This window comes from Meriones unguiculatus, chromosome 3, assembly GCF_030254825.1.
Source record: "Meriones unguiculatus strain TT.TT164.6M chromosome 3, Bangor_MerUng_6.1, whole genome shotgun sequence".
Classification (NCBI taxonomy): Eukaryota; Metazoa; Chordata; class Mammalia; order Rodentia; family Muridae; genus Meriones; species Meriones unguiculatus.
The window spans coordinates 33,257,121-33,273,833 of NC_083351.1; the positions used below are offsets into that span (position 1 = coordinate 33,257,121).

Here is a 16,713-nt window from a genome sequence, read left to right on the forward strand (position 1 = left end):
CCTAGCACTAGGGAGGCAGAGACAGGTGGATCTCTGAGTCGAGTCGAGGCCATGAAGAGACCGAGCCCAAAAAAAAAAAAAAAATCAGCCATATATTCATAGAAAATCAGTATATAATATTTAAATTTAGAAGGAATGGTAGAAGACTGTTTAGAATTATGGATGGTTGGGCTGGAAAGACGACTTAGCAATTAAGAGCACATATTACTCTTATACAGCACTCAGTTCCCAACAGTTGTATTAAGTAGCTCACAATTGCCAGTAACTCCAGCTCTAGGGGGAGCTGTACTTAGAGGTATATTTCCACACAGAGGAAATATACAGGTGGTAAATTAATAAATGCAAATCTAGAATTATGAGTAGTTAAGCACACACAAGCAAAAAAAAAAAAAAACCTACAAATCAACAACAAATTGAAAGTGGGTTGCCTTTGAGAAGTAGGCTCAGAGGTATGGAAGAGTAGAGGGAAGCGGCTCTTTTTCTTTTTTCCTTTCTTTTTTTGAGACTGGGTTTCTCTGTGTAGCTCTGGCTGTCCTGGAACTCACTCTGTAGACCAGGCTGGCCTTGAATTTACAGAGAACCTGCGTCCTTCTGCCTCCCAAGTGCAGGGATTAAAGGCATGTGCTACCACTGCCAGCACCTTTTCATTTTAAATTTTTCTGTAATAGTGGGCTGGAAATACTTGGATTAAAATCCCAAACGGGACTAAACCGTTTTTCATGGCCCCTCCTTACCTGTAGAATTAAGTCTAACCGGCTTAGAAACGTACCAGTGTCACTCAGTGTGGTCCTCAGAGTGTGGTGTGGCCATCTCCTCTAGCTTCTCAGAAATGCAAACTCTCAGGCTGGAGACCCTAGCTCAGCAGGTGAGAGCACACACTGCTCTTAGAGAGGACCTGAGTTCCGGTCTCAGCACCCAAGTTGCACAGCTCACAACTCTAAGTCCAGCTTCCAGGGACCTGATGCCTTCCTGTGGCCTCTAAGACACCTATACTCATGTGCCCATATCCCACACGAATGTATACACACATACACGTAACTAAACTAGAAACGAAATCCTTCAAAAGGACATTAATTCCTATACCGGTAAGGCAATGGCAGGTGGATCTCAGTGAGCTCAAAGCCAGTCTACTCTACACAGCAAGCAAACTCCAGAACCTTCTCTGTACACACACACAAGAGAGTGTCAGGCGATGGGGGCACATGACTTTAAGCAGTCCTGGGGAGGCAGAGGCAGGAGGATCTCTTACAGAGTAGGTAGGTTCCAGAGAAACACAGAGAACCCTTGTCTTGGGGGTCAGGGGGAAGCAATGCAGGACGTCAGGCCCTAACTTCCCAAGGTTTTCAGATGACCCATACTTAGGCTTAGGAAGCGTCTCTTCTGTAAGCCCATTTAAAATCAAGATCAAGGCACGTGGATCCCTTCAATTTTAATAATGGTTGCTTCCTACTTGTCAGGGGCATTGACCTGTTACTTCTTCAGTCTGATTTCTAGGTGCTGGAAGGTATCCATAAGGTGCATGGCTATATTCCAGCCCCTATAACAGACACAGCTCTTCAGCAGAAAGCCTTCCAAACCTTCTGCAGCCGTCTTAGCTCTGACTGGGGCATTCTACTTTTCATTCCTCAAGCATTTATTAGCTTCCTGCTATGTGCCTAGCTAGTGCCAACGGAGGGAGAAGGAACTGATCTCTCTCTTTTTTTAAGATCTTCAGTTCTAAATCTAGGATTGCCCAGTCGCACGCCATGCAGGGCTAGAAGTTGTGTGCGCACCGGCCGGTATCGCTCTTCCCCCACCCCACACAACTGCGCGGCTTTTCTGAGCGTTACGGCACCCTCCTCCTGCCCCCTGCGCGGCGCGGGCGGGGACCCACCGGTTTCGCTCCGCGTTCGCCGCAGAGAACCGAGGACCTTAGAAAACCGGACACCGGCGTCCGGGCGCCCAGTCCTGTTCTGGCTTGGGGCCACATGGAGGGGACCGTGGAGTCCCAGACTCCTGACTTGCGAGACGTGGAGGGCAAGGTGGGCAGGAAGACCCCCGAAGGGCTGCTCCGCGGGCTTCGAGGCGAGTGGGAGCTGGGAACCTCCGGGGACGTGCTGCTCCCGGGGGCGCCCAGCACGGGCCACGGCCTTGGGGACAAGATCATGGCGCTGAGGATGGAACTGGTGAGTGTGGGTGCTACAGGCCACGGGGACGGGGTCCGGGTCCTCGGTGTAGGGCCGTTTGTAGGGACCGGCTCAGGTTCCCGGAGTTAGGCTGGAGAGGAGGGTCCTTCCTAGATCAATCCTGGGTTGAAAGCGGAGTTACATTATTTGGCTCTCGAGGGTGAGTGAAGGCTTGATAGGTCCTGAGAACTGGGAGGAGGAGGCATAGCTTTTGGAAGTTTTCCCTGCCCAATAATCGGGAGGAGGGTTAAGCGGCACACACACCACACACACACACACACACACACACACACACACACACACACAGTACAGTGCAAATTCTTCCCATCGGGGTCCCCAATTTCCTCAGAGCCCCATTATAGCAACCGTTTTCTTCCCTTCCCCTTCCTCTGGGAAACAGGGGAGAGGTTTGGTTCCTAAGGCCCCAAGGTGTTCAGGTCAGGATTCGAGTGTGTGTGTGAGGTAATTCCTGCTGGAAACTGCCTACACTGGGGCACACTGAAACCATGTCCCTTTTCTAAGCATCGCACCATCACGGTATTAAACGTTCTGAGACCTTTATAGAAACAGTAGCAACACTGTTTTAGTTGGTCCTTCACCTGGTACTCAAGTCTTTCAGACTCCCAGGGTCTCACCTATACCTTCTGGGAGAGAAGGGGAGGAAACAGCAGCACACCCCGCCCTCCCCTGGAACTGTTTGTTGGTCTAGATTTTGAGCCAAAAGGGCAGCCGGGCCCCAGCGGGCTCCCCCGGGGCCCTGGTTCCGGTGAAAGGGATGAATTCCACCTGCCACCACTTCCCAGCCAGTTCTGGAGAACTAAGGATTTGCCAGCTAGTCGTTGGCTCAGGACCAGAAGCCCACAGTGACAGTGAGTTAATAAGTCTTCCTGAGGCCCCACTGTGTGCACAACCGGTGTCAAGAAGATCTGGGAGGGTGGATGGAAGGGCACGGGACCTCTGAAAGCCAGACCAGGGCTTTCATTTTGTGGTGAGAGGCTAGGAAAGCCTTCTGTGGCGAGTGGTTGGAGAGGATCCCTGCAGGCAGGATGGGAAGGCCAGGTGTGTACTTGGCCTTGAAGGTTGTCTCTGAGTGCCACATTCTCAGAGCAGGGCTGTAGCTACACTTACCTCTGAAAGAAGCCTGGTTTGCCTCGTTGTACAGACTTCCCCAGGCATAGAGAGAGCACACTTAGTTTGTCCTTAAAAGCTAAGTTGTTTTATTATTTTTAGTTTTTTAATTTTTTTTGAGACATAGCCTCACTATGTAGCTCAGGCTGGCCTCAAACTCATATTCCTCTTGAGTGCTGAGATTATGGGCACATGCTACCACACCTACGTGGAAATTAAATAATACTCAGAATATAAGCCACATACTACCACTCATATGTGGTATATGATATTTTTCCTTTTCAAGAATTTTAAGAAACTTTGTGTAGGAATATTTTGCCAGTGTGTATGTGTGTGTACCGCATGCATGCTGTTGCGCATAGAGGTCAGAGAGAGCATTAAATCCCTTGGAACTAGAGTTATAAATGGTTGTGAGCCACTATGGGGGTACTGGGAACCTAGTGTGGGTTCTGTGTGAGGACAAGTGCTCTTGCTGGTGGTGTCACATGTCTTTAATTTAATCCCAGCCCTAGCAGAGGCAGGGGGACCACTGAGTTCAAGGCCAGCCTGGTCTACAGAGTGAGTTCCAGGACAGCCAGTGCTACACAGAGAAACACTAGCTTAAAAAAACAAACAACAGAGCCGGAGAGATGGCTCTCAGAGGTTAAGAGCACTGTCTGCTCTTCCAGAGGGTCTCAGTTCAGTTCCCACCAACCACACGGTGGCTCACAACCATCTGATCCTCTCTGGATCTTAAAAAGAAAAGCCAATAGAAACCAAACAAAAAGAACCATGTGCTCTTGCCTGCTGAGCCACCTCTCTGAAGCTTATCCCCCTGTGGAGGTGCTGAGATTGAACCTTGGGCTTGCCCGTGCTAGGGGAGTGCCCTGTAACAGAGCTGTGCCACCACGTCCTACGACGCCCCCTTCACGCTCAGCTAGACTAGTGGGATTTCATAGATGAAAGAATTGAGGCGGAGAGAAGTTAAGCGGTTGCCCGAGGTCTCTCAAAAAAGTGAAGTCAAGAGGTGAGCCCGGATCATCTGGCCATATTCATCATGAAGACCCACTTTACACCAGGGCCCTTAAGCACATTTCATGTCCTTGAAATGAGGAAAGTTCCAAATGCCCATGGGCGTCCTTCTCATACAGGGAGTCTGGAGGCAGGCCTGACCTCTGACTTTTGTTCTTTATAAACCTTAGGGGAGTACATTTAACTTCTGGTTTCATCTCTTTTAACTTTTGACCCTTGAGGCCTGGGGTCTGAGGCTTCCCATGAGCAGTGTACCAGAAGAGGGAGAAGATTCCTGTCAGGCTCCTTTCTACCCGCTCAGGCCAGGACAGCATTGATTTCTTCTCGGATTCTGTTCTACCCACTGGTTTTACTGAAGGGCGGGGCAGATTTGAGGACAGAAAGGCAGGACTGACCAAAGCCCTCTGAGGACTGTCCTTCAGTTGTCCCTCTCCCTGCTCTCCTCACATAGCAGCAGAGGCCTGCCCTTCAGGCCAAGGTCAGCCCTGCTTTTGGCTTCCCACTCTTGCTTTGTTTCCCTCCTCAGAAGTTGAGTAAAGAGCCAGATTCTGAGACGTGTGGGAACACAGACAATGATGACATCCCGGGCCACCCATAGCTGTTGCTATGAGAAGCCACCTCCGCAGAGCAGTCTGTGGAAAAGTGTTAGGCAAGGAATGGAGGGAAGGCATGGGTTCAAATCTGGCATTTGCTTCTGATGTGTTTTTTTTGGTCTTAGGGTCCTGTCCTTAGGCCTTTTTACCCTTTGGTGGAGGAAGTGAGGGGGTAATTATGGAACTAGATGCCTGTTAAGAGCTTTTATTTTTAGTGACAATAGTTAATCCCAACAGTTAGTTACAGCGATCTAGAACTTGGTCTTCAAGCTTTTAACCTGAGGTTTGATTTGGGTTGAGCAAAGAGTGTCCTGCTCATGACACCTGGGCTGGGTAGAGTCTGATCTACATGTGTGGAAGAGTAGGGAGCCTCCAGGGAAAAGCATTGGGCGGCTTCTGTTTATCTTTTGCTCTGTTTCCAAAGAGATGGCGTGAAATGAGTGTTTCTTTTTCTGTCGAGAAAGCCTTCTGCTTCTATTCTGGGAGATGGTGCCGTCACAGTTAGGGGATCCCACTGTTGCAGAATTAAAGAATCCAGTGCTCAGGTTGGTTTCCTAAGCAACACAGTACAACTTAGCCTCTTGAGTCTTGGGGACCACCAGAGAGATCAGATAATGAAGGCAAGAGAATCACAAAATTGAACAAAAGGAACTGCTCTTAGGGAGCTGATGACCTGGGATAGGGAAAGAGGAGACAGTACAGGCTTGTACAGGAGGAGAAATTTTGTTGAGGGCTAGGAATGTGCTTGGCTTGCCTTGCATGCAGAAAGCCCTGAGTAGAATCTTGAGCAGTAACACAAACTGGGTGTGGCGGGACATGCCTGTAACCCCAGTCCACTGGAGGTGAGGCAGCAGGATCAGAAGTTCAAGGGAAAAATGTTGGAATGAGGGCCTGCCTCCCAGAGGAGCTGACCTGGGGAGTGTGGTGTCAGGTGTTCGAGGTTTTGAATTGGAGGAAAGTGCATTCTCTGGCTGGAAGGCTTCTGTCCACTGTCTTAGCTCACGTCTTTCATCTGGGTTTGGGTTATGGCCCTCCAGGTATGCACAATTTTCTGTAGCAGTTGTTTTCTCTACCATTTGTCATATGGAATTTAAAAAAAATTATAGGCATTTTTTTTTCTATGTTTGAGTATTTTGCTGTTAATGTGTGTGTGGAGCACATGCATGACGGGTGCCTGCAGACGTCATCAGAGGACTTCATATCCCCTGGAGTTAATGATTGTGATGACACCATGTTGGTCCTAGGAACTGAACCCAGGTCTTCTTCAAGAGCAGCAAGTGAAGCCAAGCATTGTAGCACACACCTTTAATCCTAGCAGAGGCAGAGGCAGGTACTCTTACCTGCTAAGCCACCTTGCTGGCCCTCCGAGTCCTTTTAAAAAAATACCTTTTGGGCCGGGCACAAGTGGTACATGCCTGTAATCCCAGTACTCTGAGAGGCAGAGACAGGCAGATCTCTATAAATTTGAAGCCAGTCTATTTACAGATCAAGTCAGGACAGCCAAGGCTACTCAGAGAAACCCTGTCTCAAAATACAAACAAACAAACAAAAATCCTCATGCTACCATGCCCATTTCTATATGAATTTGTTAATTTGGTTAAAAGTTAAAATAAATAAACCTAAACTTAAAAGCAATATTGTACCAGGTGGATGACACACTTTTTTTCTTTCTTTTCTTCTTTCTTTTTCTTTTTTGTTTGTTTTTTTGAGACAGGGTTTCGCTGTGTAGCCTTGGCTGTCCTGGACTGTCTTTGTAGAGCAGGCTCCCTTCGAACTCACAGAGGTCCGCCTACCTCTGCCTCCCTGAGTGCTGGGATTACAGGTGTGCACCTCTGTGCCCGGTGGTGTTGACACACTCCTTTACTTCCAGGACAAGGCAAGGGCAAACAGATCTGAGTTTGAGGCCAGCCTGCATACATAGTGAGTTCCAGGCCAGCCAGGGGTACATCGTGAGAAGTGTCTCAAAACAACAATAAATGTTGTGGCAGGATCTTGATTCACAAAGAAGTATGTTGGACTTGAAGCTGGAGAGACAGACAAGGGTTATGACAGGCTGCTGATGTGTTCAGATTTCATTCTGTCAGAGCACTGCAAACCACTGAGTCAGGTTCAGACTTGGGCTTGAGAAAGGCTAACCTAGTACGCTTGAGCTGGGAGGGACCCTGGAAGTTACATTGTAGGTCACTCTTACTTCCGGGAGTAATAGCCCCAAACCCCAAGCCACTGGGATTCTGGCCCTGAGCTCTACCCCGCCCTTCTTCCCTCAAGCCTTGTCACCCAGTCTTCAGGGAACAGGGAACCAAGTTAGTGCCCACTTGATTCCTCAGCTTCCATCTCCTTTTGGCCCAGACTGTTCCCCAGCTAACACTGTATAGCTGTCCTTTGCTTTCTAAGTCATACTAGTGAATCTGGATGGGTCTAATAGTTTACCTTGAATAGGAAGTTTGAAGCCCAGCGTCTTAGTTAGGGTTTCTATTGTTGTAAAGAGACACCATAATCACGTCAGCTCTTAGAAAGGAAAACATTTAATTGGGGCTGGCTTATAGTTCAGAAGTTTGGTCCATTACATCACAGCAGGAAACGTGGTGGCACATAGGCAGACATGGCGCTAGAGAAGTAGCTGAGAATTCTACTGTATCTCGGTCCACAGGCAGCAGAAGGAGAATGAGACACACGGGGTGTAGCTTGAGCATAGGAGACAGGGTTTCACTGTGTAGTCTTGAGTGACTTGGAACTCACTTTGTAACCAGGCTGGCCTTGAACTCACAGAAATTCTACTGCCTCCCAAGGGTTTCTTTTGCCTCTTAATTAAGTGCTAGAGCTACATGCATGAACCAACACACTCAACCTTGTTTTATTTTATTCTTTCATTAATTTTGAAACAGGGTCTCATGAAGCCCAGGCTGGTCTTGAACTGCCAATGTAGTTCAGTATGACCTTGAACTTCTGATCCTCTTGCTTCCACCTCCTGAGTGTGCATCACCACATCTAGTTCATCTGGCTGGTGCTAGCTTCGGACTCAGGGCTTAGGGGATGCTAGGCGAATGTTCTCCCCACCAAGCCACATCCACAGCCCCTTAGCGGCATAGTTTCGTATTTAATATCTACTGACGCCCCACTGTAGAAAGCGTATACCCAACGCCATTTCAGAATCCTTCTCCCATGCTGTGAAGTGAACGATTCAGTCTTGTTTTTCAGTCAAAGAAAAAAAAAGACACCTACTTATCCTCACATAGTTAATCAGGAAGAAAGTTGGTTTTTTGTTTTTGTTTTTTTTTTTTTGGGGGGGAGGGGTGTTTTTCAAGACAGGGTTTCTCTGGCTGTTCTGGAACTTTTTTTGAAAGTTCTAGGCTGAATTCACAAAGGTTCTCCTGCCTCTGCCTCCTGAGTGATGGGATTAAAGGCATGCACCACTACCACCTGGCTGGAAAGTTGGTTTTTGTTTGGTGCTAGGGATGGAACCCAGGATTTCACACATGCTAAGAGGCAAGTTTATTCTTCATTGAGCTGTGTCTCCAGCCTACTCAAGCCCCATCTGAGAATTTAAACTGGAGTCTCTGCTCTAAAGCTCATCTTTCAGACCTTTTTGAAAAAAAATTTTTTCCATGCTAACTTCTTTCCGCACTTCTTCAGGCTTACCTTCGAGCTATCGACGTGAAGATCCTGCAGCAGCTGGTGGCGTTGAACGAGGGTATCGAGGCAGTTCGCTGGCTGTTGGAAGAACGGGGAACACTGACCAGCCATTGCAGCAGCCTCAATAGCAGCCAGTATAGTCTGACAGGTGGAAGCCCAGGCCGCTCAAGGCGGGGCAGTTGGGACAGCCTGCCAGATACCAGTTCAACTGACCGCCTGGATAGCGTTTCTATTGGCAGCTTCTTGGACACTGTGGCCCCCAGAGAGCTGAATGAGCAAGGGCTCCCTGGGCCTTCCTGTCCTGAGATTGACTGGGCAAAGGTTATACCCAGTGAAGACAGGGCCAGGACTGATGTGGACATGACATCCAGCAAGCTAGGGAGCTTAACAGCCACATGGAAGCTCCCGGGGGACGAACTCCGAGTTGGACCACCTGAGCCACCAGAGGATGACAATGCGAAGCAGGGCTTTGAGGCTCATTGGTACTGGGAACAGTGCCAGGATGATGTGACCTTCTTGTAAAGACTTTCCTACCCATTTGTACTTTGTGGCTCTTTCAACTTTTGGCCCAAGTCTCCGTCAGTTTTCCCTCAACTCACACTAGACAGAGGCTGTACTGTAATCAGTTAACGTGAAAGTCTGGCCTATCTCTTTGGTCCCTGGGGAGCCTCTGCATTCACCCCTCAATTATTGGGTCCCTAGAGCTATTTCCATAGAGATGTTGGCTCTAGAGGCCTCTCCTGTGGCTCCTGAGGGAAGGGTATCTCCATGCCCCTCCCCAGTGATGTGAGTTTTATGGAATTTAGGACCTCTGAGATGTCACTATAGAAGAGGTGAGGGAATAATTGTCTCCTCCAATGCCTAGGAGTCTGGGATGCCTCTTTAAAAAAAAAATGGAGAATTGAGAAGGGACAGTCAGGGCCAAACCTGCATGGATTGGCCCTTTTGGAGTTGAGAGAGCAACCATTTTCTGCCTTCTTAGTGATGTCATTCTTGTCATAATTCAGGAAAAGTACTTCCTCTATACCAGTCCTGGTTGGTGTTTGATGGGTCTGTATACAGGTTTCACTTAATGTGAGAGGGAACTCATCGCTATTCCTGGCAGATGTCTGTGCTGTTTTTCTCAAGTTCTTACTTTCCAAACATGGTGTTTTCAAGGCTTCACCTGTGACTAAATCCCTGTTTCTTACCAAGTAAGAAACTCAGAGGCCTCCACCAGGCTCTCAGATCTGCTTGGCTCACTGTACTACAGGCCCCTATCTGGCCCTGGGCCTGGGCCGTGCGCTACCATGTCCAGCTAGGCCTCTGCATTTTTAAAATATGTGCCTCATTCTACTGTCGTTTAGGAATAAGGAGAGTAAAGGTCTCAGGCTCTGGACACACTCTGGGATAGGGGGATGATCTTGTCCTTTCTGTCCCTGAGTTTACTTACCCTTCCTTCATCCTGGCCATTCTTCCACTATTTGGTCACAAGGATGCTTGCCTGAAGTTGAGACACAAGGAATCCCTTTGTCTGGGCTACAATGGAAGGAGTGTGACAGGAAAACACAGAGGCCCTTTGGTTCCTGGACCTCATTAGGGCGAAGAGGCTATGAAAAGTCCTTCTTTAGGCAAGCCCCTAACTGACTCCTGGACTTGAGGGATAATCAGGACTTGCTCTAAGGTTGTATCCCAAGGTCCTAGCTAATTATACCAAGGAAGAAATTCTGGGAAACTGCCATTCTGAGGCTCAAGGAAGAGGCAGAGGGCAAAGGCTGTGGTTAGTACCTGAACAAATGTATGCACCACCATACCTGGTGCACACCTTTAGTCCCAACACTCAGGCGGCAGAGCCAGATGGATCTCTATGAGTTCTAGGCCAACCAAGGCTATATACATAGTGAGACCCAGTCTTAAAAAATAAAGAAACCAGAATGAAAGCTGGGCATGGTGATGCACGCCTGTAATCCCAGCACTCTGGAAGAGGCAGGTGGATCTCTCTGAATTTGAGGCTAGCCTGGTCTACAAAGTGAGTCCAGGACAGCTAAGGCTACATAGAGAAACTCTGTCTTGATAAACAAACAAACAAACTAGAAATAGATTAGCCCTTTGGGTCCCAGGTAACTGCCCTGTCTTTTCAGGGCCCTGAAATTGGATTACTGGAGGGGGAAAGTGTTATCTTTGTTTGGTGGGCCCTCCTGAGTTGGAGTCTTGCCCGAAACCCAGAGTAACAGCCATTTTCTGTTTTTCAGAAATTCCATGTCGGGGAATGGGAAGGCAGTCAAGTTATGTCTCCTCTCCTGTCTCCCAGCTCCAATGCTGCAACAGTTGTTTTGCAACCACCAAATCCCCAGCCTCTGGCTCTTCTAAAGACCCTCTCATCCCCTGACTCAAAGTGATAGTGGTCACTATTTCTACAATGACTTCAGCTGTTGCCGGGTCTCCTTAACCTGTCCGTCGCCCTGGGGCTCAGCCTCTCCACAGCTCTGGGATTCCTGCTCCCTCTCCCCTTGTTGGAATTTCAAATACCCTGTACCAGTCTGAGCCAATCCACAGTGCTCCCTTGCACAACCAGTACCTTTTCTCTTTGAAGCTACTGTATTCCTTTTTCTTTTGAGGCTCATTTCTTCCCAGTATAAACGTCTGAGCTGAAAAGGCTGCCTGCCTCCTTGTGGCCATAATACAACATGCCTGGAGTTGCTGGGCGAAATCTCCAAGTTTAAATGTAATTCAGTCCAGCCTTTCAGGAGACCAGCCCTCTCAGTGCGCAGAGGATTAGGCCTAGAGATGGTATAGATTTGCCCAGTTCTACCTGTGAAATTGTGGGAAAGGCCATGTTAGAGACCTTACTGTCTGCCTGAAACCCACAGCTCCATCTTCAGGCATACTGCCCAAAGCCCAAAGGAACTGAAAACATTTTCTTATTGTAAGATTTGAGACCTACCTGGGTATGGTGGCCCACACTTTGGCCTGCAATCCCAGGACTTGACAGCTGGATACAGAGCAGGAGTTCAAAGTCCTCTTCAGCTACATAGCAAGTTCAAGGCCAGCTGACCACATGAGGCCCCCCTTCCCCCCCCACATTCACTCAGACAATCATCCACCCACCCTACCCCTAAAAAGCAATTGAGTCTTTATAGGGATTCCAACCGGACTAGATGAAGGGCATGCTGATCTAGACATCAAATAGGAAAGCCCAGGGCGAACCTCCCCCCGTGGAAGGAGGGTGAGAAGGTTCAGGCATGGGTTGGAGAAAAAAAAGAGAAAGTGTTGGGCTGGAGATAGGGGTGGATGATTTTGAGACTCCAGATTTCTCGCTTTTATTTGAGACGGGGTCTCTAAACACAACCTTGGTTGTTCTGGAACTCACATTGTAGACAAGGCTAGCCTCAAACTCACAAAGATCAGCCTGCTTCTGCCTACCAAGTACTGGGATTAAAGGTGTGTATCACTGTGTCCAGAGTTGTTATTGTTTTTAATGATTGATTTTTAGAAAGCATCTTATTTTGTAGCCGGTGTTGACCTGGGACTTACTATGTAGCCCAGGATGGCCCTGGAACAGGTGTGAAATCCTCCTGCCTCAGCTTCTGAGTACTGGAATAACAAGTGTAAGCTACCACACTTGGCTTTGGGTATCCTGTTATTTTTATTTGTTTGTTGTTTAGGGTTTTTTTGTTGTTTTTTAGTTTTTCAAGACAGGGTTTCTCTCTGTAGCCCCAGGCTCAAACTCACAGAGATCTGCCTGCCTCTGCCTCCCAAGTGCTGGGATTAAAGACATGTGCCACCATCGCCCAGCTTGGGCATTCTGTTTTAATACCTTCAGACCCCATCATCTGAGGAGTTTATGAGCCAAAATAAATATATCCCGGTCCTTTCTACCTGCTTCCAGGTTGGCTGGTTAAAGCCTGGCTGTTCTGTTAGCATGGACTTTTAGGAACTATAGGTAGGAGCTGTTTGGGAGCTCTGTGAAGTGGGAGAGGGGAGAGATGCAGAGAGACAAGAATGGGATAGAACAGGGTGAAAGTTTGGACAGAGGAAGCACACTGCTCTCCGAATGTTCTGGGGCCCTCCTCAGAACTCATAATTCAAAGATGGTAGCCTGGGAGGGCAAAGATGGGTCTGGCCAGTCTGATTCCATCTGTCTGGCAACATGAGACAATGGGAGAGATCAGGTGTTAGGGTGTGTACTTGTGGGAGCAGGGAGTTGGTGGTGAGGGTAAACATTTGGGTGAATGGAAGCTGGTGGCAGTTTCAGTTAGCAATATTTAGGGTTACAGTAAACACAAGTTCATTGTGGGCATGGTGCCAGGTACTTGCTGAATATTCAGTTTTGCATGTTCAAAGAATAATGAATGTGTATAAGCCTACAAGAAAATGTAATGCATAGAAAGAAAATTAAGCTGGTTTATACATTAGCATTTAAAAACATTGTTTAATTCTTAATCCTAGAAACAACTCACTGTTACCAACATATTGTTGCTTAGAAATTTGCTAACTTCAGACAGGTAACAAACCAATGTAGAATGATGGTCAATGTGATTGTAAGGCCTTCCAGGAAATCCACGGCTCCCCACTTCACTCCCTCAGCTACTGTTTTTATTCTCCTAGGAGATCAGGCAGTATATTGATTTGCTGCTGCTGATATAATGAATTACCATAAACTCAGTGGCTTAAAGCCCAGTTAGGCTGGGCATGCTGGCACATGTTGGCACATGCTGGCAATCTTAGCTCTCATGGGGTTGGGGAAGGCAGGCTGCAAGTTTGAGGCCAGCCAAAAAGGAATGAGATTTGAGAGAAAATCCTAGGCTTTTTCAAGCTTGTAGCCCTTGTGACCAGGGTGGAATGTTTCTGCAGTTTCTCCTCTCCAGTGCCACTGTGTGTGCCTGCTCCTCCAGGCAGAGGTAATTACACTCCCAGAAGGCTAACCTTGGTTCTCCCTGGGAAGCACACGCATGTCTCCTCCTTAAATAGATTTTATTCCTTAGTGGTTAATTATCGTCGATACTAGACCCTCTTTTTTTATTTCCAGATCCCTAGTCTCTATCTTCTCTTGGACATACATATACACTCAAACTTGTCAATGTATGTTTGGAAAGGTACCTTTAAATATATTTGTATATGTGTTTATCTGTGTGTGTGCGTGAATATATATATATATATATATATATATATATATGATTCTGTGCTTTTACGTGTTTTGATGTGTATAAATGGTATACTTTGATAGTAAACTAACTTCTATAATGAATTGCTCTCATATTTCAGTGACAACACAATGTGTGACTTATTTTTCGCCTGACTGGATAGTTCTCCCCTGCACATGTCAGGCCCCAGGCTCCTTCCAGGTTCAGATGGTGATAGCCATAAACTTTCCACCAAGTTGTTTTACCATCCACTGATGATCCTTTGACTTGGGATTACAAAATCGTGATTTCCTGACACTATTAGTACATTTTCATTAGTCTAATTCTGTACGGAAAACTTCACACCTCAGAGGACCATTTATTATTCTGAAATAAAGTTCATATCAAAATGATAAGACATATGCTTAAGTGTCTTCTATTCCCCCTTCATTTTTTTTTTTTTTTTAATTGAGCCAGAGTCTCATACAGCTCAGACTGGCTTTCAACTCACTATGTAGCTGAGGGGGACCTTCCAGTCCTGATCTTCTTACTTCCATCTTCCAAGTACGGGGTTTATAGGTCTACCCCACTATACCTGGCTTTACAGAAACAAACAAAACCCAAACATAGTGTTACTTTGTAGTCCAAGTTAGCCTGGCATTCAAGGGTCCTCTGGTCTCTGACTCCTGAGACTAGGACTCCATGTGACTGCTACCCGGCCTAGTTTTCTGTATAGTTTTTGGAGTAGTAATGCTGTTCCATGACTTTGTTTTGGTTTGTTCTTCTGTAAACTTACTGGTCTGGATATGCAGTTGTTGTAAATGTAATGCCTTTCAAACATTTGCAGTTTTTGTTGCTTGTTTTAAATATATAAAACACAGGGGAGCTGAAGAGATGGCTCAATGGTTGAGAGCACTTGATGCTCTTCCAGAGGACCTAAGTTTGGTTCTTAGCACATCGAGAAGCTTATAATCATTTGTAACTCCATCTCCAGGATATCAGATGCCTGCTGTCACATGCACTTACATGCACATACCCACATACAAGCGTACAGACCTACACATTGTTAAAAATAATAAAAATTACAAAATTGTTTTATGTGTATACATGTATGTACATTTGTGACTGTACAGGCAACAAATGTATGCAGGTGGCCATGGTGGTTAAAAGAGGGTATCAGATCTCCTGGAACTGGAATTATAGGTGGTTGTGAGCTGTCCTGTGTAGATGCTGGGAACTGATCCCTTGTCCTCTGTAAAAGCAGTAAGTGCTCTTAACCACTAACAGCCCTAAAAAAAAAAAAATCAAACACAGGACTCAGGTGTAGGGTAGAGTGTGTTTCTAGCATGCATGAGGACCTAGGCTAAGTCTCCAGAACAGTAAAGTTAATAATGTGTACAATGATGGTGTAGCATGCAATCATGGCACTTAGGAGACACAGGCAGAAAGATCAGAGGTTTAAGGATAGCCTGGGATAGATGGGACTATCTCAAGAAATAAAATAACCAAGAAAAAGTAGAGAGAATAGAGAAATGAATACTTATACACCTACCAATCAACTTCCATTGTTTTTTTGTTTTGTTTTTTTTGTTTTGTTTTCTGAAGACCTTAGTTTATTATTTATCAGGGGTAGGGGTCCTCTTGCCATGGTGCACGGGAATAGGTCAGAGGACATGTGCATGTGCCGGAGTTGGTTCTTTCCTTCCGCTGTGGGGTCCTGGGGATGGAACTCAGCTAGTCAGGCCTAACAGTATGAGCCTTTAACCCGTGAACCATCTCATGCCCAGGAGGACCTGAACTTAGTCCTCAGAATCCACATAAAAAGTGAGATGTGGTTGCTAACAGTGATGGAGGATGAGACAGGCAAGCGTCTGCACTCATGGGCCAGTCTGACCAGCATACCTGCTGAACTCCATGCCAATGAGAGACACTATCTCAAAACACGAGGGGAGCAGTGCATGGATAATGCCCACATTGTCCTCTGCCTTCCAGACACATGTACACACATAAGCCTACACACTTACACATATATGTGCACCTACACACACACAAGAACATTCAAAACTCAAAAAAGAGAAAGAAACAAGAGTGAGCAGTGGTGGCACACGCCTTTGACCCCAGCACTCAGGAGGCAGAGACAGACTGATCTCTGAGTTTGAGGCTGGCCTGATCTACAGAGTGGGTTCCAGGACAGCCAGGGCTACACAGAGAAACCCTGTCTCTAGCAAACAAACAAGATGACAAAATAACAGGCAGGTAAAGGGATTTGACGTTAGCGCAAATTTGATCTCCCAGGACTGACTTGGTGAAAAGGGGTTCTGAATGTGGTGGGGAATTGGGGAAATGGTGGATGGGACTCAAAGAGACACCAGATAGATTAACAGAGACTAACGAGTCTATTTTTTTAAATTATTTTATGTGTTGTTGCTGATTATTAATATTTATTATTGATTTTTCTTTTAGTTAAATAGCTGTTATTCCTAAACCACCTGTATACCCAAATCACCACACAGAGACTAGGATTTATTTAATTAACCTAGAGCACAATGCTAGGCAATAATTACTCCATCCTAAACCTCCAAGCCTGCATAGCTTCCTCCCATTCAGATTTCCCACATTATACTTGCTTTTTAGTCATATCTTAGGTTCAGTTGGCTCATCTCTCCCGGTGCTTCTAGATTCTCTCCTCTCTCAGATCTCTCCTCTTCACCCCTCGTCCTACTCACTTCTTTCTCCTCTCCTCTGGACCAGGATGTCCTACCCTATTCTCTCCATTGCTCAGCATTGGCTGGTTGTTTTATTGGCAATACAGAGAACAAATGGTAGCATGTTTACAAAAAGCATCACAATGCAATGTCAGGATTGAAACTATATAGTGGGGTAGAGAAATCAGTATGTGAATGAACAAAGGTAAATTGTATACACTACACAAGAACATTATACCAACAGTGTGTGTGTTGCCTGCATGTATGTATGTCTATATACTATGTGCATGTCTGGTCCCCAGGGAAACCAGAAGAGTTAGATTCCTTGAAATTGTAGTTACAGGCAGTTTCCAGTTGCCATGTGGGTGCCAGGAAG

The 16,713-nt window shown here is 46.6% G+C and overlaps 1 protein-coding gene across 3 annotated transcripts; it reads left to right on the forward strand.

Annotated features, from left to right (window-relative positions):
• Positions 1–1,644: 1,644 nt before the first annotated feature.
• Positions 1,645–14,050, forward strand: Lurap1 (leucine rich adaptor protein 1). Of its 3 annotated transcripts, none has more exons than XM_060379802.1 (3): positions 1,645–2,165; positions 8,531–9,048; positions 10,762–14,050. In XM_060379802.1, the coding sequence occupies exons 1-3, from the start codon at positions 1,968–1,970 to the stop codon at positions 10,877–10,879; spliced, it is 834 nt and encodes a 277-aa protein (XP_060235785.1). In that variant the 5' UTR covers positions 1,645–1,967; the 3' UTR covers positions 10,880–14,050. The 3 variants fall into 3 exon arrangements, 2 of the variants coding, with proteins under 2 accessions (XP_060235785.1, XP_021515693.1); XR_009590667.1 differs by having other exon boundaries at positions 1,649–2,165; positions 8,531–9,363; positions 10,762–10,898; XM_021660018.2 differs by having other exon boundaries at positions 1,649–2,165; positions 8,531–14,050.
• The last annotated feature ends 2,663 nt before the right edge of the window (positions 14,051–16,713 follow it).